Genomic DNA, 25,830 nt, shown 5'->3' with positions numbered 1-25,830 from the left:
TCGCATCGCAAATTTAAGGAATCACAAATTGCGGTTCCTTAAATGCTATGTATAAAGCACCCAAGTTGTGCGATTTCTCATTAAGAAATCGCAAATTACCACCAACTTCAAGTTGGTGGTAATTTGCGATTTCTTTCCCAAATGCACTTTTTGGCATTTGCAAAGGTGCCATGTGGCGCACATACATGCCCTTAGGGCATGTATGTGCGCCGTATGCGCACACATGTTAATTTCAGGGGTGCATCAGGGTGTGCTTATAACACCCTTGCACCCTTGAAATTATTCTCAATTTGCAATTCTCAAATTGCGAATAGCAAATTGAGAATGACTTCCCAATCATTTCTATGGGCCTCCTGGCCAATAGAAATGAATAGTAAGGTATTCCTTAATTGCGAATTTGCAATTTGCTAATCGCAATTAAGGAATATTAAGAATTCGCAAAATAACTGCGAATATTTAAATACATCCCGTTTTGCAATTTTCAAATAGAGATTTCTAAAAAATCGCTATTTGAAAATCGCAAGTGAGGATGTTCATACATATGGCCCATAGACTTCAATTCGAGCACAAAGCCTGGACCCAACCAAAGCACAATGCATGCCACAAACACCAGAAAGAAAGGAGACAACCAGATAGGGAGCCCAGTTCCCCAAGGTGGTGGGCAGAAAGGTACAGCCCCTAGAAAAGACATCAAGAACAAAGGACATAACCCCACAGAAGACAAGGGCTCAAAGGTAGGATACTGAAGAGCCTGCAACACCAACAGCAGAACCCAGGAAGGACACAAAACCTGCCAGACTGGACAGAAATAAGAAAAACCCATAAAACACCTGGACACAAGACCCAGGTAATCCACCAGATCACCCCAAAGGGATAGAAATGCCAACACATCTGCTCACCGACCCAGAAGAGTGGAAGGTCTAAGACCTAAAAGAATACATCCAGGAGAAACTCCAACATCGGAGGAAGAGAAATGGAATGAGAAACCAAACTTGCCCGATCACACCAGGTCTCAAATGAATTCCCATGCAGAGCTTAGGAAGATCTAGGCAACCATCTTCCCGATGCCAGCACAGGAGAAGACACAGAAGTTGAGAGACCCCGTACATCAAACCCCCATACAATCTCCAAGCCCACAGCTGGAGTTACTGACTGAACCTGTAGATGTGGAAACCGCAGGGGGGCTGCAATCAAATGCAGCTATCACTCCTGTCCCACCACCACCACCTTCATGAAAAGAAACCAGATAGAGCAGGCCATGCTGGAGAAACCAGAACAACCGTAGCCCTCTACTTCCAATCCCGAAACAGAAACCTCTGCAACAGAAGGAAAACCACAACAAGCCCCAAGGACATGGAAAGCCAGCTTTAAATTTGCTTTGCATAATAATAAGTATGCTTGACTGTTTGTCACATTCCTTACTCATCACCATCTCCAACCACTTAACTACCCTACCCCCACCTTACCATTGGGCACTTTAACTTTTGAAAAGTAATGTATAATGCAAATGTACATTAATATGTTTTTGAACACTATGTGATTAAACAACATTGTGTTCCCAAAAGAGACAAAAAGGTTTTCTGTATATCCTTTCTAAATGATCCTAACGTTCTGGGACCCCTTTTCTCTTTGTATCATGATAAAGAGACTAGGCATGACATATTTATTGCGAAAACCACATATTAAAGTCAACAGGCATTTAAGTGTGGATTGTTATCACGCTATATTAAAACCTACAGATAGATATTCTGATAAATTGAATCTCATAGATTACAGTAGTAGACAATGGTTTTCTTGTTGGCTACCCCATACGATAAACCGTGGTTATAGAAGGTTCGCTCTGTGAGAAACTTTGTTAGGCCCTCTTAGGAGATAGAATTTTGCTTAGCCAAGTGTCATTTTGCAAACCTTTCAAATTTTATGACCGTGTGTCTGATGGCTGGCTTGTGCGAAAGCTTTTGATCAAAACTGTAGACCTCAGTTGGTTATGGTGAAAAACTATAGGCCTGATTGGCGCACTGGGAAACATTATGTTTAACAGCATAGGTCTAATCTGATTATTATGAAGGGTAATGACAAACACAGCTGGCCTAGCTTATTAATTGTGAAAAAATGTTTAAAGACATACAGGCTATACACAAGTATTTTGTTACAAAACTGTAGGCCGCAGTTGGTTATAGTGACAAGCAACAGGCCTGATTGGTGCACTGGGAAACATTATGCTTGAATCCATATGTCTGATCTGGCTTATTATAAAACCTTATTACAAATGCAGCGGGTCTAGCTTATTAATAGTGAAAAACATTTTTGCAGCTAGTAGGCCTAGCCACTTATGAGAAGGATTGTATATTGTTTTACAAGCTGTATTTTTCCACATATTTGTAATTTTATAAAGGTATGCATGATAGTTGCCAGTTTATGTGCATTTGAATAGGGCAGGGATGGATAAAGTGTAAAGACCATGGTAAAGGCTTTATTCGTACTATAGGAAAAACCATGACAGTTTTTATAGGTCTGATATGTTTATTATTAAACTTATTGAAAAGAACATTAGACCTCGCCTAAGTATTGTGAAAAGCATGTTTTGAAGACAATCTGGTTAAACGATGGATTTATTTTACACGGTGCTAAATCCTGTAGGCAGATATTTTGTTACTTAGAATTTCAAAGATTGCCATAGCAACGAAGGATTTTGGTTTTGATGATCCACCCGAACAAGCTGTGGGGACAGAATAAATGCAATAATTTAAATTCTTGTTAGGCTCTCTTAGGAGAGATAGTATTTTGCTTTCTCAACTGTTAATTTGTGTACATTTGTTTTACGACTTTATACATGATGGTTGCCTTGTGGAAGCTTGAGTATGTGGACAAGCCAATGACAAAGCTGTAGGCCTGATCGTTTATTGACGGGCATATTGATTATGAAAAATATATGTAAGCATATATTAAAATGAACAGGCATATGAGGGTGGATTGTTATTACTGTTAATTAAAGCCTACAGACATGTTTGTGTTACATGGAATCTCATAGATTATTTTAGTAGGCAAGGGTTTTGGTGTGGTTTACACTCCCTAACCAACCATGGGTATGGAAGATTTATAATGCGACAATACTTGTTAAACCCTGTAGAGAGTGTTTTGCTTTGCTGGCTGTAATTGCATATAATTTTGCAACTTTATGACGGTTGCCCTGTGGGAAAGCTTACGCTCAGTACTGTAGGCCTGAGGTGGTTATGGTGACAAGCCAAAGATAACAGCTATAGGATTGATCGTGCATGGAAATGTTATCTTCTGCCAGATTTCACCGGTCTGGACAGTTATTATGAAAAGTTATTATAAAGGCAGTAAGACTGTCTACTTTTTTATTGTGAAAAGCATACGGTAAAGCCAATAGGCCTCTAAAAGCGTGTTGTTATCACATTATGTTGCGGGCCACAGAAAGATATTTGGGTACCTGTAACCTCACAAGTACCGCTGTAGGAAAGGGTTTTTGTATTGGTCATTCACTCTGACTAACCCAACCCCTGGGAGTAGAATTTCACAGTGACGATTCTTGTTATACCCTGCTAGACGGGTTGTATATCGATTTGCCAACTGTAATTCTGTACGTCTTTCTAATTTTATAATTTGTGCCTGATGGTTGCCAGTTTACGCGCACTTTAGTAGGCCTGGGATATATATAGTATGCTCTGGGTCTGAGTCCCCCGGTAATTTCTCATTCACTCCCAGAGTTACACCAGGGAATTTCTGCTATTTTTGCCAGCTGGAGTCCTCGGATAAATCACAAGTGATGTACCTCACTCCAGCAGTTATGATCGTATGTAAATGAATATCTCAATATCTTAACCCGCCCAGTGCGCACTGCATGACTTACCTGAGAAGGCCATGTCCAGGAGTACCACGCGCTTCCGGTCCTTCACGCTGCTGATTTGTGGGAAGTAAATATCCACAACGAGGAAGAAGACGCAGGCGAGGAAGGCGATGAGGCCGATGGTGATTCCATAGTTGCAGGCGCTCTCGTTCTTGTTGAAGACGCAGTGCAGCTCAGGGTTTCCATGATTTACGTAGCCTTCGTTCACTATGGAGCCGAACACCACAATGGCAAAAATCTGCAAAAAGGAAAAAAAGAGAGACCCATTGCACTGAGTTCTTGTTTCTTTTTTTCTGCAGTTATATTTATCCAAGCTCGTCCTCTTGGACCATTGCTATGCTTTGCACTGTGGCCTGATTGTGTTTCTTCAGATGGCACTCTTCAAGGATGCACCATTTGTCCCTCTAAACTAAAACTTTATATGCATCATATAAAGGCCACCAAGCCGGTGTCCCAGGGTAACTGGCAAAGAAATAAACTTCCTCACATGGATAAAGCCACATCAGAAGCTAGGATACACCGAGACTGGATACTCAAAAAATATATACTCAAAAGAAAAAAACTAAATACCTACCTTCACCATCTATGCTTCCAGGGTAAGAAACATACCCCCTTTCAGTGCTTAGTTTGTAAAGTAATAAGTGCCGGAGACCAATGTTTTGCTCAGAAGCCAGGAGACGATGCTGTTGATTGTCGGGTTACGAATATCAAGGCTGCCTAGTCTTGATTCCACCTCATGCCTCTTTACCACAAGGCACTCCCTTCCCCTACATCTTACCCTTGAAGACTCTCTCATCCCTGCTTTCTCCCTTTGTCACTGTTTTTCAGCCTTTTTCTTCCTCCTTCTTCCCACCTTGTGATCTCTGGTGCTATGGCTCCATGTTTATTGAGGGAAAATAAGTGCTGATCCGCAAACATGAGTGCCAGTAAGCCCCACATGCAACCATCGGCTCACATTAAGCACCGCCTCTTCAAAAGGAGATGGGATGCAAACATTCTGCAGCTTAGAAAGGAGGTGAAGACCACTTCTAGGTAGGTTGGGGGATTTAGTGATTCTCCTACGGGATAGGGTGAATTACTTGGAACCTAACAATAGACAGGTATTAATGAATCAGGCAGGATAGCTTGTTAAAATCTAAATAAACATATAGGCCTAGATGTAGGTAATTTTATTTTACCACTTCTTAAATACCGAATTTTACCGATTCGGTATTTAAGAAGTGGTAAAATAGAGGGGGGGATGTAGGTATTACAGAATCGGTAAATACCAAATCGTTAAGATTCGGTATTTACCGATTCTTTAAATACCGATTCGGTAATGCCCATTAATTCCTATGGGCATTGAAGCCCATAGGAATCAATGGGCATTACCGAATCGGTATTTACCGATTCGGAAAATACCGATTCCAGCAAGGGTGCAGGGGGTGTCACTTTGACACCCTCTAGCACCCCAAATACAGGCATGTGTGCCATGTGGCACACAGAAATGCCCTAAGGGCAACTCTGTCTGTCACATGGCATAGGTGTGCATGCACACATGTGCATGCACACCTGAATTCGGTATTTTACCACCCAATTGGATTGGGTGGTAAAATACCGAATCTGAAAGGCCTTTGGGACTCAGAAGAGTCCCACCTACATCTAGAAGTTACCGAATCGGTAAAAATACTGATTCGGTATTTTACCGAATCGGTAAATTTACAGATTCGGTAAATTTACAGATTCGGTAAAATTGGACCCCTACATCCCAAAAACCCATTTACCGGTCGGTAACGGACGAAATCGCCCGTTACCGGCCGGTAAATGGCCACCTACATCTGCCCCTTAATCATGTAAGCACTCTGGTTTCCACTGAAGGAGTATTAGTGAAAACAGCCACAAAACAAATGCTTACTTGAAAGCACTGAGTGCTTCAGCTGGACAACTGCATGGAACAGCTCTTCGAAAGAGTCCCTGAGATCCAAAGACGAATGCAACAGAAGAAGGGGACAGACCACCCTATACAGCTACAGCGCAAAGACCCAAAGAGAACTGACTGCGAATTGATCTCATTCACCACTGACCTTTGGTGAAATTGGATTTCTAAACAACTATCTTTCCTTTTCTTCTAACAATGAGTGATGGCAAACTTGATACAAAGCTTGCATTGTAATTCCACTTAAAAAAAACCAAGATTAATTTTATAAACAACCTGTGAAGATTCTAGATCAACCTGGCTATATGGAGCGATTATAAACGCACATAGGGGGTGTATAGAGTGGATAACACATACAAAATATACAAACAGAGAGGGCCCCAATAAGGAAAATCGCTCTATTTGAAAAAACTGCCCTCACTCACATAAAAAGGTATGTGATATGCTTCATCATCGGGCCTGCTTACAATACGCCCTGGTGTGGCCAGACAGGACACCACAAGGAAGGTTTTATCGAGTCTGAAGGACAAGTGGCCGATTCCAGGGTTGGAAGGATGCTGGATCGACAAACTGGAGAGCAGAGCTGAAAGAGCAACATACTCTTGTCTTACCCTCACAAACATGACTTGCTTATGCAGAAAAAGAGTGCTCCTACTTCTTTAGGACTTCATATCAATCCACAAAAATTTTTGGATAATATAACCATAGAGCCCGCTGTAGCGGGCTCTACCGGCCATTAAAGGCCCACTCCAGTGTTTGGCTCGGACGAGTGCCTTTACCAAGGGAGTGGGCCTTTAATGGCCGGTACAGCCCGCTACGGAGGGCTCTAAGGATATTAGAGCATTCTGCCGCTAGAAGGCAGACTGTTCTAATTTGTAAAAGAAAGGCCTCACAGAGCCCGAGGGGGTTGAAATCCCATTGGGCTCCATGAGGCCTTTGTTAAACATGGGAATGTTGATGCCATTAGAAGGCTGGAGCACTCAATTGTTTTCAATGGAACACTCAACATTCCAATGTTATAATTGTTCTTAAAACACTCCCCAACATAACAAACTGTCATGTTGCATGGATGGGGCTGGATTGCAGTTCTATATCGCTCATGCAATATATGGTCAAAATTAAACATTTTCAGTAGCTCCCTCCTGCTCCCACCATTCCTAACAATCTCAATCCTCTTTCCCCTATACTTACATTTCTATAATTCTCCTCCTGCCACCCACACCAGGGTGTCCATAGACATATTCACCATGCGCCTTCTTTGATTATTTACAAAACCCAAATAAATAAAACTTTCTTTTCCTCTGCTGTACCTAATTCATAAATAAGCGGTTTCTATTATTACTCCGTGTACACAGTTAGAAATGTACTGCTGTAATGCCATTCAACACATTTTGTTAATCTGGATGAAAAGTGTGATATTTGGGTATTGTGGTGTATTTATTTATGTGATGTCTCTCCTTTAATTCTTACTGTGACTCAAAGTTATTATATAAAAGAGCATTCCAGTCTCCTGTCTGCCTGGTAGTTTAGAATGTTATCATTCAACTGGTTAGGAGTTGATGTAAATGTGGGTGTACTTGTAAAGCACACTGTGACTCCATGGAGTATCCTGGCACTGAAGACCGCTGGGGAACCCGTCCTGGTTTTCCCTGTGAGATGGTCCCTTTCTGGGTATCTCCAGGGTGAAACCAGACATCCCCAGCGTCTGTGGGGGGCCGTTGTAGAGATGAGGCAAGCTTAATGCCCAGAGTTGCCGAGTGTGTTCCCTGGTTAGAGTAGGCACCGAGGCAAGAATTATCGAGTCCGTTTTTGACCCTGGTACACGACCCTGCCGCGTCGGGAATTGAACCCTGGGAATTGAACCCTGGTCCCGGGCCGTTCTCTGCTTACGGGTCTGCCGCCTCTAACCAGTGAGCCACACCACTACACTTGATGGCAGACTGGAGACAGGAGTGGATGGACCATCTGTTGACTGCTAATAAACTTGGATCTGTTTCTACTTTGCTCGCCCTGTCCTTTTCGGGTTCCTGCTTTCACAAAACACTATATAAATAAAACGCAATAATAATCATAGCTTGACAAATATTTAAAAAAAAATCTTAACAACCAGAACAAATGTTCAAAAGTCAGCTGACAAAGGCAGGTTTTTGACATAATGCCCATATAAACATTTTTAGGAGGTTCCGTGGCAACTGAGTTATATAACTGTGTATTATACATTATCTAAGAATCTCATAATGGAGCTGACGCAAGAGAGTCATCAATTATAGTAAATGGGTGTGGAAGGAGGCTAATTTAATATCAATGCATTTAAATATGGATCAGTCGAATTCGCTGTCACAGAGCTAATGATTTACTTGCAAACACTGACAACATGTAAACAGTCAAACCTGTAAGCCAGTGGTTGTCGGTCAGAATAACTGCTGCAATAATTCTCTTTTTACACATGCTACTCTCTTCAAGCTAAGACGGTGAACAGTGCAGGTGTCAATATTATAACACTGGAATACTGTGCACTCTGCGGAAGGGGAAACAGCCTTTACAACAAGGTTTTTACCTCGTTGTGCCTTTAACACGCATTTTTTAGCATGCATATTTTTACTGCGAATATGCATTTACAATCCATGCATATACCACGCATTTAAGGTAAGTTGGGGAGTGTGGGGGGTCTACCCACACAAATACATTGTTTTTAACTCTAAAAGCAATGCGTCGTATTGGCAAGCGTTATAAATGCATATTCACGGTAAAAACATGCATGATAAAAAATGCGTGTCAAAGGCATGCAATGTATTTACCTGTGTTGTACCATCGTACAACCCTGCTGAAGACTATGACATAGTACAAACAAATTGTATAGGCCTCCGGCAACATCATTCAAAATTATTTTTCCCTTTTTAGTTTAGAAACTTCTGCCTTAAATCGGTGGAATGTCCTAATATTGTTTTAGCGCCTATGTTTCGAGTTACACATGTTGTTAAAATCTGAGGAGGAGGAAAAGCACTTTACATCAAGGTTGCACTCAAAAAACAAATATACATTGACAATTATATGTTCTAGAGTTACAAAGAGACAAGTGTTGATGTGCATATCAAATATAGCAAATTCCTCCTTTTTGTAAAATGTTGTTAAAATCTACCTGTCTCCTTAGAGGCCCTCATCTGTAGGTATTGCATCTGACTCACGGAGAATAAATGTATAGCCTGACATTCAGTGATATAATAACACTGAGTATTTTAATAGCCAATAGATACTGGCAACAAATATTAAGACAACATTATCAATCAATATTTCACATTTAAAAAAACAAAACCTTTTAGAATGCTTCCCGAAAAGCATTCTAACAATTTCAAGATTTAGGTCTTCACACAGAGTTATTACTGATATTAAAGGGAATAGTTCTCTCTGTGAATATCTATCTAACTGTCTGTCTGTCTGTCTATCTATCTTATTTTTACATCTGAACATCCAGCAAGGAAGTCTAAAGTTAATTTAGCCTTGTTCGGGGAGCCAGTAGGGAGACCTGGAATGTGAAACATTCTCTTTCTTCAAAAGTCACATTACTAATATAATGTCTTGCTTATACATTTTAAAGATGGGCTATGAAGTATGGACAGGAGCAGTAGGGGCTACAGTCCAAAAGTATCAATGAATGAATTATTGATTACAGATCCTGTGCATCAAACACACACTTTTGTTTATTTAATTTCCTGGCTTTTGGCTTATGGGGAAAGGTTTAGGTAGACTAATGGGGCCACCACCCCAGGAGCCTTACATTTGGCACTTCGATTTCAGCCGTAAGATACCACACCTTTTGCCTGGCCTTTGGCAGGATGCTAGTAAGCAGACATGTGTGTATTAGTAAGACATAGTGGGTCAGACCGGTTCTATAGTATGTAAGCGGTTTAACTAGATTTTGGCTTTTTGTCGCAAGCCCCCCAGTTATCAGCTTTCTTTACTCCGGCTAGTGACTCGTCAAGACTAAGGAGACTAACTAGCCTTTCAAACCAGAAGATCAATTGTAAGAAATTGATGTTTGCTATTCCACGTTGGATGTAAAAACTAGTGACTTGGATTCTGATGCCAACATGGGCAGGAACACGATTTATTGATGACAGCTTCTCCGATAGAACCATAGGAATAGGCCAGACATAAATAAAAGACAAATTGAACAAAACAAGCTTGCACTAAATATGAAAGGTTTTTACCCACACGTGATAAGCACTGAGTAAGGACATTGAAAAACCCTAAAAAAGTCTCTGAGAAGAGACGAAACGTGTTTGCTACATAGGCTACATTGAAGAAAAATATGCGAAAAAGAAATACATTAAAAAAAGGATAACAATTTTTTTTTAAACAAACCGGAATGGAGTCTGTGAATTGTGTAACCTTAATTATATGAAATGTACAATCATTTTTGCAGAGGACTGTACAGTGGGTGTTGATCATTTGTGATAAAATCAATTGTAAGTTCATTGTCAAATAATCTTCCCATGATCATCTGCCTCACAGTACCAATGAGCATACTAGTCTTTTCTCAACATCAACCACAGATCCAATTGCACCTACATGCGTGTAGAAAAACACAAACCGATATGCTCCTCTTCAGAACAGCTGCCAGGTCTGCCAGCTATTCTCTCCTTTAGAGGCACTAGGGCATGGAATTCCCTCATTCTCCACCTTCGGCAGACTCCATCGCTCCCTAAGTTCCTAAAGGACCTCAAGACCTGGCTCTTCAATGGAACTCAGTAACCCTCCGGGATCTGCAGACCCCTCCCCCACACACCCATCTTCCCTCAGCGCCTTGAGACCCATTCCAGGTGGTAGCTTGCGCTTCAAAATCCCATTGATTGATTTATTGATAGCAAGAGAAGATTTGATGTTCAGGTGCCGTGAAACTGGAATGTGGATCATTCCCCTACACAAAGCTTTACTACTGGACCAAAACATGGACTTCTTAAATGCCGTCTGTTTTAAACCTCCTGCAGTTATTAAAATAAGTTCCAGTGAGTTCCAGTTTGTTTATTCACAAATATTTTATAAACAGATTCACAGCACCAAACATTCTCATTTTCATGAGTGTGTTTTCATTCATTCATTCAACCATGTATCCAACTAAATCTTTAATGGATTATAAAAATGTTACAATTAGAGAGCGGTCACCTACTTCTGAAGACCTAGATCTCAATTCACAAACTCTTCTTAAACCACATGTTCACTACACCTATCGGCGACTAGTTTTCTTGAGCATGTTTGCATTCACTCACTTCTTCATCCATGTATCTAACTATATCTTTAGTGGGTTATAAATATGTTATAACAGAACACTATGTACATTTCCAATAACTATGGTCAGGGATGGAACTATAAGACAGGAGAGGGTCAAATTATGTGGCAGGGTTGACCTAATTATGTGGTAGGAAACTTCAAACTATGCGGCATCATGTGGCACACTCTATGGTAGTATTACTTCTTTATTAGTTTTACGTCATTCTTTAAACATGTTAACACTGTTGGGTAAAGGTTTCATATCCTTAGTCCCAGCTTAAAACCCTAATACCGCAACAAACAAAAAGATGACCAACGAATATTTGCCAAGTGTATTCCAATCCATATTTTTAAATAATATCTGAGCAGTCTAGTTCTAGATCCAGCAATTGCTTATGTTAATCATGTGTTTGAATATGAAATACAGGATAAGATCAAATTATGCGGCAGTGTTGACCAAATTACGTGGTTAGAAACTGCTAATTATGTGGCATCATGTGACACACTCTTTGATAGTATTACTTCTTTATTTTGTCATTTTTACACACGTCAGCACTGTCTGGGCAAAGGCTTTATATCCTTAGTACCAGATTAACACCCAAATACAAACACAAGGAGATGATGGAGGGAGCGCTGAAGGTTTTCAGACACTCACCCCCAGTCACAGATCTGGGTTGAATCTGGGTCTGAACTGGGGTGGGGGAAGTGAGCTAAAGAACGATGATGGATTCAACCCAGATCTGTGACTGGGGGTGAATGTCTGTAAAGTCTCAGTGATCCATCCAGCAATAAACAACAACAAGGTGACCAGTCAATATTTGCCAAGGGTCTTCCAAACCATATTTTTAAATAATAGCTGAGCAGTCTAGTCCTAGATCCAGCAATTGCTTATGTTAATAATGTGTTTGAATATATATAAAATACGTTATCTCATCTATTAATATTTATTTGTGCATCTGCAAATTATAGAACGAATGGGCGTTAGATAAATCATAGCCATCCTTGAACTTTTTGAAAATTTCCTCCATCACAAATAGGTTCTAAACCCTGCACGCCTTTGTATATCATGGTAGAGAAAAAAGCAGCAGACAACCTGATAGTAAACCTCCATTGTTCCAGTATAAATGCCACCCTCACTACTCCAAGAACAACTCCCAGAATCCTTAAGCATCCTTCTTTCTTTTTAGATCCACAGGTCTTGCGTTGAACCCACCTACACTGATTTGAGACTGAAAATGAGAATGAGAGACCCTCTTTCACCGCTGTCGAAAAGAAGTTCCAGCAGATCTCTCTATGTCTTACCCGACTATTTTACCAATTCAAAGCTGTAATGCGGTGCCCGGAGTGATAAAATGCTTTTGTCATTTTACAGCTCGGCCCGGATGGCACTTTGCTAATCCTATGCTTATAGACTTTGCAGTATGGCAAAATACTTAGTCTCTTTCTATCCCCTTTAGTTGCTTTACCATACAAACTAACGCTAATACCTACGGGATAACCCGACACTAAACCTTAGTCTGGGTCTGCAAGCATTTTCACCTGTTCATATATGCAAGGTTTTCACTGCTGTCCATGAATCCCAGCCCTACCAGTTACTATATTTGCCCAATGGAAAGCCAAAATGCCACACAGCATTGAGCAGACTGGTTTTAGACTTTGGTAATACCATTTGCACATTGGGTCTAGGGAGAGGAAGAATCCACTGGCTTTTTCTCAAGGTCATATATCAGATATTGACCCTCGATTGCAGAGAAATACATATGTTAAGTAATCAAGTAAACCCAGCCTAAACCTAAACCGGACTTCATTCAAGCCACAATGAAGTATCTAACAGTAGAGCTCTGTCTGAGCTCATCTGCATGACACAAGGTAGACAGCCCCGGACCCACGACCACGGATACAGCCTGAAGGCGTTTTGACATGTTCGGCTGATGTAGCCTGTCACTGGAAAGGTTTGAAGCTGATGGAATTTCGGCGAGTCATTCCAAAATCTCAGACAGAACACACTGCAGGTCTTATCCACCAAGACCTTCACGGGACTGTGGCCAAATAGCTTTTGAGAAAGAAAGAAAGTCTGATTCTCTTTCCTTGATTAACTTGCTAGGAAAAGAATAGGAGGCGGCCATAAGTGTCAAAGCCCCGACAAGCCCGCTTCTTCCAAGCATCAGCAAACCTCGCTGATGCTACTGAACATATGGGAAGAAGTGGCCATTCTGTATGAATACCCCCTTCTCCTTAGACATGAGTACTACTGTTCTCCTCAAGCCGTGACTGTTCCCAGCACATGTGCTGATGTCATCGTCAACGCCACCAACAAGATCTCCTGCACCTTGGTGCTCCGAGGTTGTCAAATCAGATAATGGCCCTACATTTAACGAAATCCAATTTGAGAACTTCCAACCCTTGCATGGGCTTTAAACAAAGAAATAGTACCCCAGCACGACCTAAAATACAGGCATGATCAAGCCTTAACAGGCAAAACCAAAGAATGCAATGCTAGTCACCAAAATCACGAACAAGACAATCTCAGGTACACTGCCAAACATTGAGTGACGAAAAAGCACTTCAGACAGCAGCACTGGGAAGTTGTTGGCCAAACTGCTCTCAGGAAAGAAGACAGAAAGCAAACTTTTCCAAGTGAAAAGGCAGAGCAGGTTCATATGAAGAAGATGAAATCCGAGGCATAGAGACATCGATCAGGGGAGTTGGACTAGTAGAAAACCTACCTCTGGGAGACTTCTCGAAAGCTAAACATAAGATATTCCAGGGCGCACAGTGAGGCACTATGTTGGCAGAATTGAGAGTTTCCATCTAGAGTTATTCCATCTGGTGGCAAATATGAGGACAAAAAAACAAAGAAAAAAAAAAAAAGTAGATGAAATCCTATTGGGGAAGGAGAGTTTTATCTTCGTTCCTCGGCCGATCATATGTTAACTAAAATGGAAGGAATCAGAGCCCTGACTCACCCTTTTACCCTGATCTGCCTATCTGTGGTTCTATGTTTACAGTGTTGAGAGAAGGAGGTAACACTGTCGCCCAGACCTCGCAGGGGCGGCTCTAGGCTCATGGCGGCCCTGGGCAGGGAGCGTAGGTAGGGGGGTACGGAAGAGGGGGTACGGTTGGGGCGGAGGGCGGAGGCCAGTGAAGGGGGTGGGTCAGGGTGCTTGGAAGTGGAACAGAGCTGGAGGCCGCCAAATCCCTGCCAGGGGCCGCCACGCAAATATGTATCCATCCTCAGAGGATTATTATATTACGGATATATATTGGCGTGGTGGCCCCTGGGGTTTGGTGGCCCTGTGCAGGTGCACAGCTTGCACATGCCTAAGGCCGCCCCTGGACCTCGTAACTTTTTCTGACTGCTTAACACAGCTCGACATCAAGTGTCGTCAGAAGGTGAAGGAACCACAGAAAAGCACTCGCGTCCTAGCTAGCGCCTATGCCTCCCATTTACCCATTTCTCCATGCTTCCCACCAAGTTCTCCCAGTCCGGAACCTTAAGTTTCACAACCTCATATAAATGTCAGCCTCTAGAATAGTCTCCACGTTTTTGTCTTAAAGTGGACATCCACGTACAGTATAAAACAGTTCTCTCTACTCAGTCTCGCATCCCCGACAATCCATAACAATAGACATTCCAGAATGTTGCTTTGTTTGATGACGTCTTTATTGTGTTTTGCAACCTACTGTGACATCATACACCAGAGGCCCCTTTAACTTGAGGGGATGCACTACTGTTGTCACTTCCGGAGGGCACTCATCCATTCACCATTCAGAAGTGAAGGGGGTGGGAGAAAGGAAGATTGCCATTGGACGGGAGAGAGGGCTGTGCTCTAACCCACTCCACTGTCTGCTGAGGATGCAACCTTGCTAATCCTTTATACACAAGTTCCTGTTTGCAGAATTCATTAAGCTGCTGGTAAAATGAGTTTTATTCACTGTTAAATGGTACACTACAGACGGAGACACAGCCCGGCGCAAACAGTGACCTAACTGCAGTTCCACGCTCTCTGCCCTTCCCTTAATGAGCCAATGATTTCTTGTCAGGCTAATTTCCAGCGCAGAGGACATCTCCCAGCCTATGGCCATGATTCACCCCTGGAGCTGTTATTGACCTTTCCTTTTATTTTTCAATGTATTCATTAATCTTTGTAGATATTTTACATCTCGATGTGCAGGGGAAATATTTAAAACATGAGCCTGTGGCAGCCTTGATAAAAAATACATGTGGCCTACGTTGTCAAATGTTGTTGGGAGGAAATTAAAATATGCCATACAGGCTGCCAATTTCAGCAACCTCTCAATGGTTCAATACAGAACTGCTTATCCAATGTTACTCCACCGATAGCAGCTCAGTACAGCTTCTATTTGTCTCAAAAACAGGAAGGTCGTGACTCACGACCTTTGAAAGATAATGCTTATCTGCAAGGCCTGTGCGGTATTAAAGAAATTAGGCAGACAACAAGGACGCAGGGTACAAGAGGGTGCCAGAATACCATCTGGTACAAAAGGGGGGGGGGTGATGGCAGTTCGGGCTGCACTGTTCCCATGAGGCACAGGGTCAGACTGATTTGCATATGGCCATGTCTGAACTGGGGTGGCAGAGTGGGCTAAAGAACGGTGATGGATTAAACCCAGATCTCTTGACTGGGTGTGAGTGTCTGATTGATTCAGAAGCTCCGTCCATCACCACCCCCTTTTGTACCAGAATACCATTTGGAGCATTAAAATATTACACTAGCATCACAATTGAGGTAGGTCACCAGTGTGTGCATCTGGCAGTGCCAGAAGTGCTGGGCAGGTCGGATCAGTGTGTGGGGTGGTGTTTTGGCTGTGTGAGGCCTGTTCTATGGTCTACTAGGTTGCTTTTTGCTTTTGCTTTCCATGATATTACCACAAATTTTGCCAGCAGCGATCCCAAAAGCATAAGTTTCCCAAACCTTGCAGAACAGCTATGTAGATGTCTTTACAAGTTCAAAACTGCCTAAATTAGCAACCTTGTGCCACTTTCTTTTAGCTACCTGATTCACTAAGTGGGGACACTTTCATTTTGGCGCCCACGTCTATTTTTTGTCATAGTCTGACCCTGTACGTAGCTAACAACTGCCATTACCATTTGTCAAAGCTTCAGCCTTTCTGCTGCTACTGACCTTTAAACGTCTGCTGGCAAGAGTACGCTACCCCCTGCCTGATTGCACTGAGGCATTCTATGCCTTCCTGTCTCAAAGTCACCTGCGTCATTTAAAAAATGCAGGGATGCGCCGTATTCACAAGAATACAGCACACCCCTGTGTTTTCCCTTGCGCCGGCGCTAAAAAAGCTGCCTAGCGCCAACGCAGACATCTTTGCGCCTTGGTGCAAGGGTGTCTGCGTTGCAGGGATGATTGCTTATGCGCAGGAAGGGACAATCATTAAAGGCTACAAAAAGAGCAAAAACAAGGAGAAATAAAAGTGTTTCTCCTCGTTGCGCCACTTTTAACGCCTACTTTTCATTGGCGTTCGTTTTTTGGCGCTGCCTCAGATATACAGATCCTTGATCTGGGGCAGTGTCTAAAAGCAAAAAGCAGCGGGTGTTGCACTGGAATGACCACAGCAACCACCATTGTACGCCCCTTTAACGTAAAGTGATGCGTGAAAAGGGGCAGTAATTACTAAGGCCATGAAAAGCCACGCAGAGCGTCTTTGCATTGCCTTGTAAATATGGGCAGGCACGCAGCGCCACTGGAGTGTCATAAAAAGTGACGCCCCGGTGGCACTAGAGCCTAGGCACCCTTGTGCTGGCATGGTAATACAATTTGTTGCAAAGGTTTCAGTGCTACCGGGGTGGCAAAAATGAAATAACTGAATATTAAGTTGAGTAGATTTTAGTAAGGAAAATAAGGGTTTGGGTATCAATAGTGCTGTAGGTGCAATGGGACCAGGGCACAGGGATTTGAGGGGCCTACTGCACCTCCATTATAGCTCTTTCCTATAACCTTTTGCTTGACCTCGTCTTCTTCCCTTCTTTCACTTTTTCCTCTCCTAGCTTTCTCCCTTTTGCTTTCTTTCATTCTCTTCCTCCTTTTCTCCATTTTTTCTTTATCCTCCATCCGCTCTTGCTCAATCCCTCAAGCTGCCACCTTCACCTAAGAGTAAACACAGTGCCGGGCCCCAAACAAGCTCTGTGTTTATTTTAAACACAGAGCTTGTTTGGGGCCCGGCACTGTGTTGTGCAGAGGAGACACACTGCACAAACGTATCCCTCACTACCCTTTTAGTCTCGAAGGAGGAGAGTGGTTTTGGAGGGCGAGCCCATTAAAAATTAACAGAAATGAAGAAAAAAAATTGGGACGGCGAGGAAGGTGTTTAAAGTGATCCCACTGAAGTATGAGGTTGGAATTTTTCCTGTTGGAGGGTAAAAAAAAATGCACAAAAAAGGTAAGCAGCTTCCAAATAAGCATGATTTGAGGATGGTTGAAAAATATACACATTTCAAATGCGGTGACGTTTTCTAGCCCTATAAGAAGGTAACAGAAGTTTCCAAGTGGGCCAAGCAATAAGTAAACTATTTACTTTTTGTAGCAACAGCTGCCAAATAAATGTTAGTTATGATGAGATATGTTTGCTTTTAAAAGTGCACTTATAACAGGGAGTTAGCTACTATTGGTGCAATTGGTGCAGTGGCACCAGGGCCCAGAATCATGAAGGACCCATTGAACAATGACCATGCTGCATGGCACTACCTCAACAGCAACCACACGCGCCATTTTCCTTGCTCCCATCAGGGCCTGTGGCTTCCTTGCTACGTTACTCGTAAAATAGACATTTTCTTGCTTCAGCTGCTGTGATTCCCTCACTCGCTGTCAGCCATAAACGCTCTGCTAAGGACATTACCACCAATTCAACGTCACAGTCCCAGAATATTCGACTAACGACCTTTTAATGACTACAGACTGCCTACAGTGCCAAACCGTCCCCCACCCGTGCGGCGCACCGGGGATTGCCCGGTGCCCGCTATGGCCAGTCCGGCCCTGACTCGCCTTCCCTCATATTCCTCGCCATCACGCGCACTCGCTTTGTGTGCGCAGGCTGTAGCTACTAGCTGCCATATTGGTGAAATGGCGGGAAAAGGCGTGCTCGGTGTGTGCAAACAGGCCCCGAGCCGGCAGCGCCAGCCTTGCTCTCAGCCCACTCCCTGACTGACGCTCAAACGCACTGGCTGGCAGACGGGCGCGCGGGGCGGGGGCGCGCTCTTTGCTTTGGCTTTTTATTAAGTCCCGCTGAATGTTATTCGCGTGAGGTGGCGGCTCGGATGGCGCGTGCGTTCCCGGAAAGATTGCATCAGCTGCCCCCACCTGCCCTCCGCTGCAGTAAACCGAGCCGGTGTTTTTGTTTTTGCTTTCGCTTCCGTCGTGCCAGTGTGGGGAGCTGGGTAACATTTGCTTGTGCGCCGTGTTCTCTGCACTTGTTAAACAAAGCAGGGCCGGGAACAAAGGCGTGGGCACTGGGCAGAGACATGACGGCTGCTCGTTTACTGGTGGTGAGGGGTGAGGGGCCTAAGATGGGATGGGCAGCACACTAACTAACCAGAGGGAACAGGTATTTCAGTACGCAGCCTGCATTGCCACCCCAGTCAGGGTTTGGCACACAGAAAGAGAAAAAATATAAATGTATTAAAAAAATTATAATATACATATACTACATAAAAAATACATAATATGGATCGATATGTGCACACATGGAAGCCAGCATACATGCCAACATGTTAGAATAGGCAATGAGAAGATTTTTTTTTTTTTTTAATTATCAGGAGAATATATTTTCCCTATTGACTTCTGTTGAAGCAGAATGCCATTTCAGGCGAGGGACAGCCTGAATAGGGTCTATTGGCAGCTATGAGTCAGGTTCACCGACAGAATGATGCTCACAGGACGCACTGACCCGTGTGCCTAGAGGTCCTTTTTTTTTTTTTTTTGAGTTTTAGATAGCGCGAACTAGACCCGAGACATCGGGTATCAGAGCGCTTTACATGAGCACCCGTTTCGTTACAGAATGACACATTCATTTTCGTTAGGCACGGAGTGATTACAAGATTTGCCCAGAATCACAGGATGTTGAGCGTTGCCGAGACTTTAACCCGGTTCCCCAGGTCCGAGGTCCACCACTCTAGCCTTAAGGCTACATCCTCTCCCCTCATCCATCTCTCCTTGCAAACGTCCATGAATAGGTGCGCACCTCAGACTACAGAACCATGGATAAGTCACCCATCTATTCATTTTGTATAGCGCCAACCAGCCACCTCTAGACACCCTCCAGTGAAGCAGAGAACACGTCTGAAAAATAAGTGAGGGCTAATCAGTATGACGAATGATGTTGCTGCATTCCCTACTTTGATGTCATAGCTGATGTGCATTTAGCTAAGGGCGCTGTGGTATTTCCTCGGTAGGCCGCAAACTTGGGGGACTCCTTTCACAACAGGGTTGGCTGCCCTGACACAAACACCACTGCTTAATTTGAGCCGGTGGTTTCCGGTGCTAAGCACCAGCACTTCAATGTCAACACTGGCGCCAGAGACAGTCTGCCACAAGGTGACGTGCTGCCTGATTAATTGAGAGATGACCACAGAAACAGCATTTACGAGAGTATAAGCTACTGGCATTGTAAATGGCAATGCCTTTTATTTATCTGTATTGATAATTAACACATAAATAAAATGCATTGTCATTTACAATGCCAATAGCTGAAACTCTTGTAAATGCGAGACTTATTTCTTTTCAAAGAAGCGGCCACAATTGTCCAGGGCTGCTTGGAAAGTGAAAGCAGACATGGAGCGCTGAATGTTGCAGGAAAGCATGCAGTGCCTGCAGTAGGAGAAACTCTTTAAAGAAAATAGTGCTTACAGACTAAATGAGATATACCGTGTAACAACAGGAGTAAAAGGGCCAGTCCTAATGGGAGGGTACAAATGAAGACAAGGCGGTACTAAGGAGGCATTTAGACATTTTTTGCTGTTTTTCACAACCTGACAAGACCTGGCAGTGATGGACAGTACAATCGTAATAATGCTCTAACCCAGCGTTTCCCAAACTGTGGCCCGTGGACCCCCAGGGGTCGGTGAGACATTCCCAGGGGGTTCGCAGGACCGAGTGCCTGTCGTCGTAGTGAAAAATGAAACGCCCATGCATCCTCACAGCACAGAAGAGCTGTGAATGTTGGCACAGGGGCGGCAAGACCACAACAATACAATCGGGAAGCGGGGGCAGCGAATGGGCAGTGGGCAGTCAGGGGGGCAGGGCCGCAGGGGGCACAGCGGCTGGGGAAACGAGTGTAACAGAAGGCAAAAGGGGCACAAAAACAAGGAAACAAACGAGTGGCACAGAAGGCAGAAGGGCACAAAAAACAAGGGAAAAACGTGTGGAACAGAGGGCAGAAAGGCACAAAAAATGAGGGGAAAACGAGTGGCACAGAGGGCAGAAAGGCACAAAAAACGAGTGGAACAGAGGGCAGAAAGGCACAAAAAACGAGCGGAACAGAGGGCAGAAGAGCACAAAAAATGAGGGGAAAATAAGTGGCACAGAGGGCAGAAAGGCACAAAAAACGAGAGAAAAACTAGTGGAACAGAGGGCAGAACGGCACAAAAAACAAGTGGAATAGAGGGCAGAAAGGCACAAAAAACAAGTGGAACAGAGGGCAGAAGGGCACAAAAAACGAGGGAAAAACGCGTGGCACAGAGGGCAGAAAGGCACAAAAAACAAGTGGAACAGAGGGCAGAAGGGCACAAAAAACAAGTGGAACAGAGGGCAGAAGGGCACAAAAAACAAGTGGAACAGAGGGCAGAAGGGCACAAAAAACGAGGGAAAAACGAGTGGCACAAAGGGCAGAAGGGAGGGAAAAACGAGTGGCACAGCGGGCACAAAGGCACAAAAAACAAGGGAAAAACGAGTGGAACAGAGGGCAGAAAGGCACAAAAAACGAGGGGAAAACGAGTGGAACAGAAGACAGAAGGGCACAAAAAACAAGTGGAACAGAAGGCAGAAAGGCACAAAAAACGAGGGAAAAACGAGTGGAACAGAAGGCAGAAGGGCACAAAAAATGAGTGGAACAGAAGGTAAAAGGGGCACAAAAACGAGGGAAAACGAGTGGGGCAGACGGCACAAAAAAAGAGTGGCACAGAGGCAGAATACAGAAATATAGGGGCAGCTAAGAACAGAAGGCAGAACGGGCAGAGAGGCACGGGGGCAGCAAGGGGAACAGAAGGGAAAACCGGGCAGAGACATGGGGCAGCTAGGGGTACAGAAGGAAAGACCAGGCAGAGAGAGCTCAGGGTTTTTAAAAAGAAATTTAAATTGTACAAATTGCTTGGGGGTCCCAGGCTTCCAGTAGTGATTCAGTGGGGGTCCTCAGGAGTCAAAAGTTTGGGAACCACTGCTCTAACCCAACCATGGCGAGGGAGCATTACTCTTCTTCTTTACAAAATGAAAATCCCTTTTTGAGATTTTCTTTTTGTAAAGAAAAAAAGACTACTATGTGTTACAGGGCTGCGACCTACTGATGCAGCCCGTAGCACAGAGTACAATGCATTGACAGGAACCGTGGTGACAGCTGTTCCTGACAATGCTTTTATAAATGACCGCCTGCTTCGCGGTCATTTATATATTAGGTGGGCGGCCACTGCGCCATGTGGGCGGATTAATTTACTCCATCCCTGTGGCAGAACGTCATGCCTTTCACCATGATATAGATCGTAGCCTTATAGCAATGATAACTCAAAGAATTAACTTATGGATCCCCACAACTGAAACACATAGAAACAGGACTACACAATGATCCATGCCCCTGGTCATCTGAAGTATCAGGTGGTGTGTGGACAAAGGGCATGGTTCATATGAGGGCATGCAAAGGCCAACCCTTGTGGTAGGAGGAGCTCAGGCCTCGAAAACTCTACTCGCCAATCACAATTGCAAGTAACATTTTATCAGGTCGAGCTATTTTTAGCACCTACTAGTCCCATCTGGTGAGTAAACCTAGGCTGGAAAGGAACATGTGTTCTGTTCATTCAGAAAGTGAATGAGCAATAAATGCCATTAAATCTTGTTTTTATCTCACACATTTGTGGTCTGTTCAAGGGAAGAGGTCAAAAGTCAGTTTGTCTTTGAACTAATTGCTGCTTGGAAAATTAGGTTTATTTTCTCTCTCTTACTAGACTCAGAGGTTTTTGTCAAGTGATCTGTCTGAAGATGTCAGTTATTTTTCTCTAACACATGACATTTAAATAAATAGCCTGTAAATTAATACTAAAAATATTTCAAAATATATCACAAATTAAAAAAGCAAACTTTTTTTTTTAATTAAGAAGTGTGATGCAAATAAAGAGTTATATAGGAGCAAAACAAACCAGAACACTTTACTTGGTGATGAGCAAATGACAGATATTTGCAGAAACTCTATTCCCAAATTTTGTTTGTACTCTATATAGTTTTATCAGTCAAACCGCATGTCAGTGGGAACGTTAGTGGCCATTTCAATGTAACACCTGCTGATTACAAATGACAGTGTGCAACCACTTCATACTTTAGTTATGTATTTATCAAAAGTCATAGTTTTTAAACATGATTTGAGAAACATTCCTTCCCCTGCCCTGATAAAAATGATGTCAATGAACTAAGAGGCAAGACAGGGGTCATGTGTATCCTCTATGTTGCTAGATTTGTATTATTTATGGGAAAATAATTTAGTTTATTAAATCAAACAAAAGAGTTTTTTGTACAGCAGACATGCAGATCTCGCACATTTGAGGGTGCTCTCAAATGTGATAAGAAGAAAATGGCGCCTCAATGAATTACATTACTTGCCGACTATCACATCATTTGAAACCAATTTATGGGTCAAGAGTACTACAAATAGGTCGAGTAGATTATTTAAGTCACCAGTCTAGTAAGATTGTTATGATTTTTCAAGGCCTGGTGCTGCATGCACCAGTTCCAGGGTTGTCCCAACCCACAAATGGTGCAGCACATTTTAAAGGAGTAGGGGGGCTTGAGGACAAGTGAGTAGGAAGATCTATGGTGCAGAACAGGCTTTAATGTGTGCTGGGTTCCTACCCTGACATTCCAGTTATGGCGTCACAATCGGCTCTCATAAAAGACTAGAAGCTTACCATGGTTTTCCACAACAAATGTGCCATTCCCCAGAACCAGAAAGAACAAAGTAGCTGAGAGAATGTAGCACGCAAATCCACTTGGGGTATTACCCTCAGAGCAAGTCTCCCTTGTTGTTGAGGGATTTTTCAATGATCTACCAGAATATTGAAAATAAAGCGTACACTTTTACAGTCCACAACTCTCAAATCTTTATGTTCCAGGGTCTCCTTTTCACACGTTGGTCGCCCATATTAAGGACATTTGGACACCAGTTTACAATAAGCCTTATCTCTAAGATAGTAGTTACAATTACCCTTTTTTTTTAAAGCCGTATCTCTAACGTAGCTGGATCCGTGCCACTACTTCATCTTAGGCAAATGTAGCTTGTGTTGGCATGATGAAGATCTGGCACGGAGACTGGTTTTTCTAGAGCAACACTTGATATCCTAGCTCTAACTCGTTAAGAAAATCTGTGATCGCTCAGATCGGTCAACTCTTAAAGCTAGTTCCTGTTTACACACTAATCATTACCCTGCATTATAGCCTTATAGCTCACCGAAGCAGGCTATACCGGCTATTAAAGGCCCGCTACCGCGTTAAAGGCCCGAGCCGAAGGTGGGGGACTTTAACATGGTAGTGGGACTTTAATAGCCGGTATAGCCCTGCTACGAAGGGCTATAAGGCTATTAGAACATTCTACAACTAGAGGGCCACTAGAGGACAGAATGTTCTAACAAATAAAACAAAGGATTTAAATCCCCTCGAGCTTCAAGAGGCCTTTGTAAGACATTGGAATGTTGCTCTGTGGGCCTTTACCAGCCTGTAGAAGCAGGGAGCACTCCATTGTTTTCAATGGAGCTCCCAACATTCCAATGTTCTAATAGGTCTTACAGTCACTATGGATTATAACTACAAGGAATCGAAGTATAGCAATATGCATCTGAAACAGAGAATTTCTCCTCAACTGGGGCTGCTGCTCTTTGGATGTGGAAGCCCTGTGGGCAGAAAGATGTTTGATCCATCTGTAGGATTTGTAGTCCAGCAAACCCTGCTATTCGCAGTGTAAAGCTCGTAAATTTACCCTTCCTGTTGGACTATGGTTTTTTGAACAATCAAGAATTCAGAACATAATATGCATGTTCATTCCAATCCCTAGAGGTTCACTTATTATTTTGTCATGTTGCATCCTATTGATGTTTTAAGAAAATTGAAGAAGACCGCGCATACTGCATCTCCTGGTTCAACTTACTTGTAGTTTCTTGGAAGAGGGAAATAACATTAGTTTGACATGATTCACTTAACACAAACTCATATTGATCCTGTAAAATGTCTTTTATTACTCACTCTGGACAGTAATTTCAGGGGTGACTTATTTTGCCCTTTTGAGTTTATTAATATACCTGCCTTTTGCAGCCTCCTGGCATTCTACTTGTCTCCAGCAGCTTAACAAAAGTTTGTGCATTGTGTCTTTTTGGTACTGTTTATGCCTGGGTGTGCTTGTGCACGAGGGGGGGGGGGGGAGATGTGTGTGTGTGTGTGTATATATATATATACATAAGTAACACTGGTGCTTTTTTTTTTCTTTTGGTGTATATCCAAGAGAATAGCTCTCCGCATACTGTACTGTACAGTGGTTAATTTGTAAAACAAATAAGTGCCGGGGCTCTTGTCAGGAGGCAGTTTGCACCAGCCCATTTCTCCTGTTAGCGCGAGCCAAAACAGAACCATAAAAGCGGGGAGAGGATGTGGCATAACAGCTAAAGCTACTGCCTTTAGAGCTGGGGAACCAGGTTCGAGTTCAGCATAAGCTTAACATTCTGAGATTCTGGGCAAATCACCATTCCTAAAGAATGTGTCCTTAACATAGTGTTCATATAAAGCACTGGTTTTGATTAAGTGCTGGTGCTGAGCACCCGAAACCACCAGCTCAAAATAAGCACTGATAGTCCAGTGTCACACAGTAGCAGAAAATTAAACCCCACTGTTCCAAAGTGGGAATGCCATTTGTCCCTGAATATTATGTGTAACTTGAGTACATATATATATAAAAGGAATGATGAATCCAATGCTCATCACGCCCATCCACCGTTGAGGCATTCTCTGCATGACTCGGGAATCCAAAATTTGCTGTAACTGAAGATACTGCACACACTGGAATTGTTTGCCCCAGTTATAAACAGGGCTTTAGGCTGCTTACTAATCCCTTTTCCACCAAGCATTGGCGAAGCAGATATGTCTGAGTTTGATTTTCTAACACATTTAATGTTGGTGTTTTAGAGCAAGACATAAGGGATGGAGACGGAGGGAGTGGTCAAAGTAGGCTTGAGTTGTAATGTAGTTTTTCATGTATAATACACGCATTTGTTTGGCGGTGGAAGGATGCTTGCAAACTGTCAATAGGGCTAAGCCAAGACTTGATTGACAACATCTTGCTGGTCGAAGAAAGCCAAGGTTTGAAGGCTGCGGACTGAAAGCTCATACCATATATATTGTTAGCAACAGGTCAATTTGATGACAGTGCAAAAACCCAGTCCTAAATAGGGAGACCCCACAAATCTACTCTATCTTGAAAACCTCCGTGTTAAAAAATCCAGTACATACATTTGAAAACTCACATTTTAAAACAGATAGAATACAAGAGCCGCAAGCATTATTTTCAA

General features: G+C 43.0%; 1 protein-coding gene across 1 annotated transcript in view; it reads right to left on the bottom strand.

The window, feature by feature from the left end:
• Positions 1–25,830, bottom strand: part of SYNGR3 (synaptogyrin 3) — a 126,742-nt gene that overhangs the window by 50,654 nt on the left and 50,258 nt on the right. Inside the window, exon 2 of the mRNA XM_086940508.1 lies at positions 3,875–4,109. Coding sequence (XP_086796634.1) covers positions 3,875–4,109 — 235 coding nt within the window. The remainder of the gene's footprint in view (positions 1–3,874; positions 4,110–25,830) is intronic.

This window comes from Lissotriton vulgaris, chromosome 10 (genome assembly GCF_964263255.1).
Source record: "Lissotriton vulgaris chromosome 10, aLisVul1.2, whole genome shotgun sequence".
NCBI classification, from domain to species: domain Eukaryota; kingdom Metazoa; phylum Chordata; class Amphibia; order Caudata; family Salamandridae; genus Lissotriton; species Lissotriton vulgaris.
This window is presented reverse-complemented; position numbering and strand designations above follow the sequence as displayed.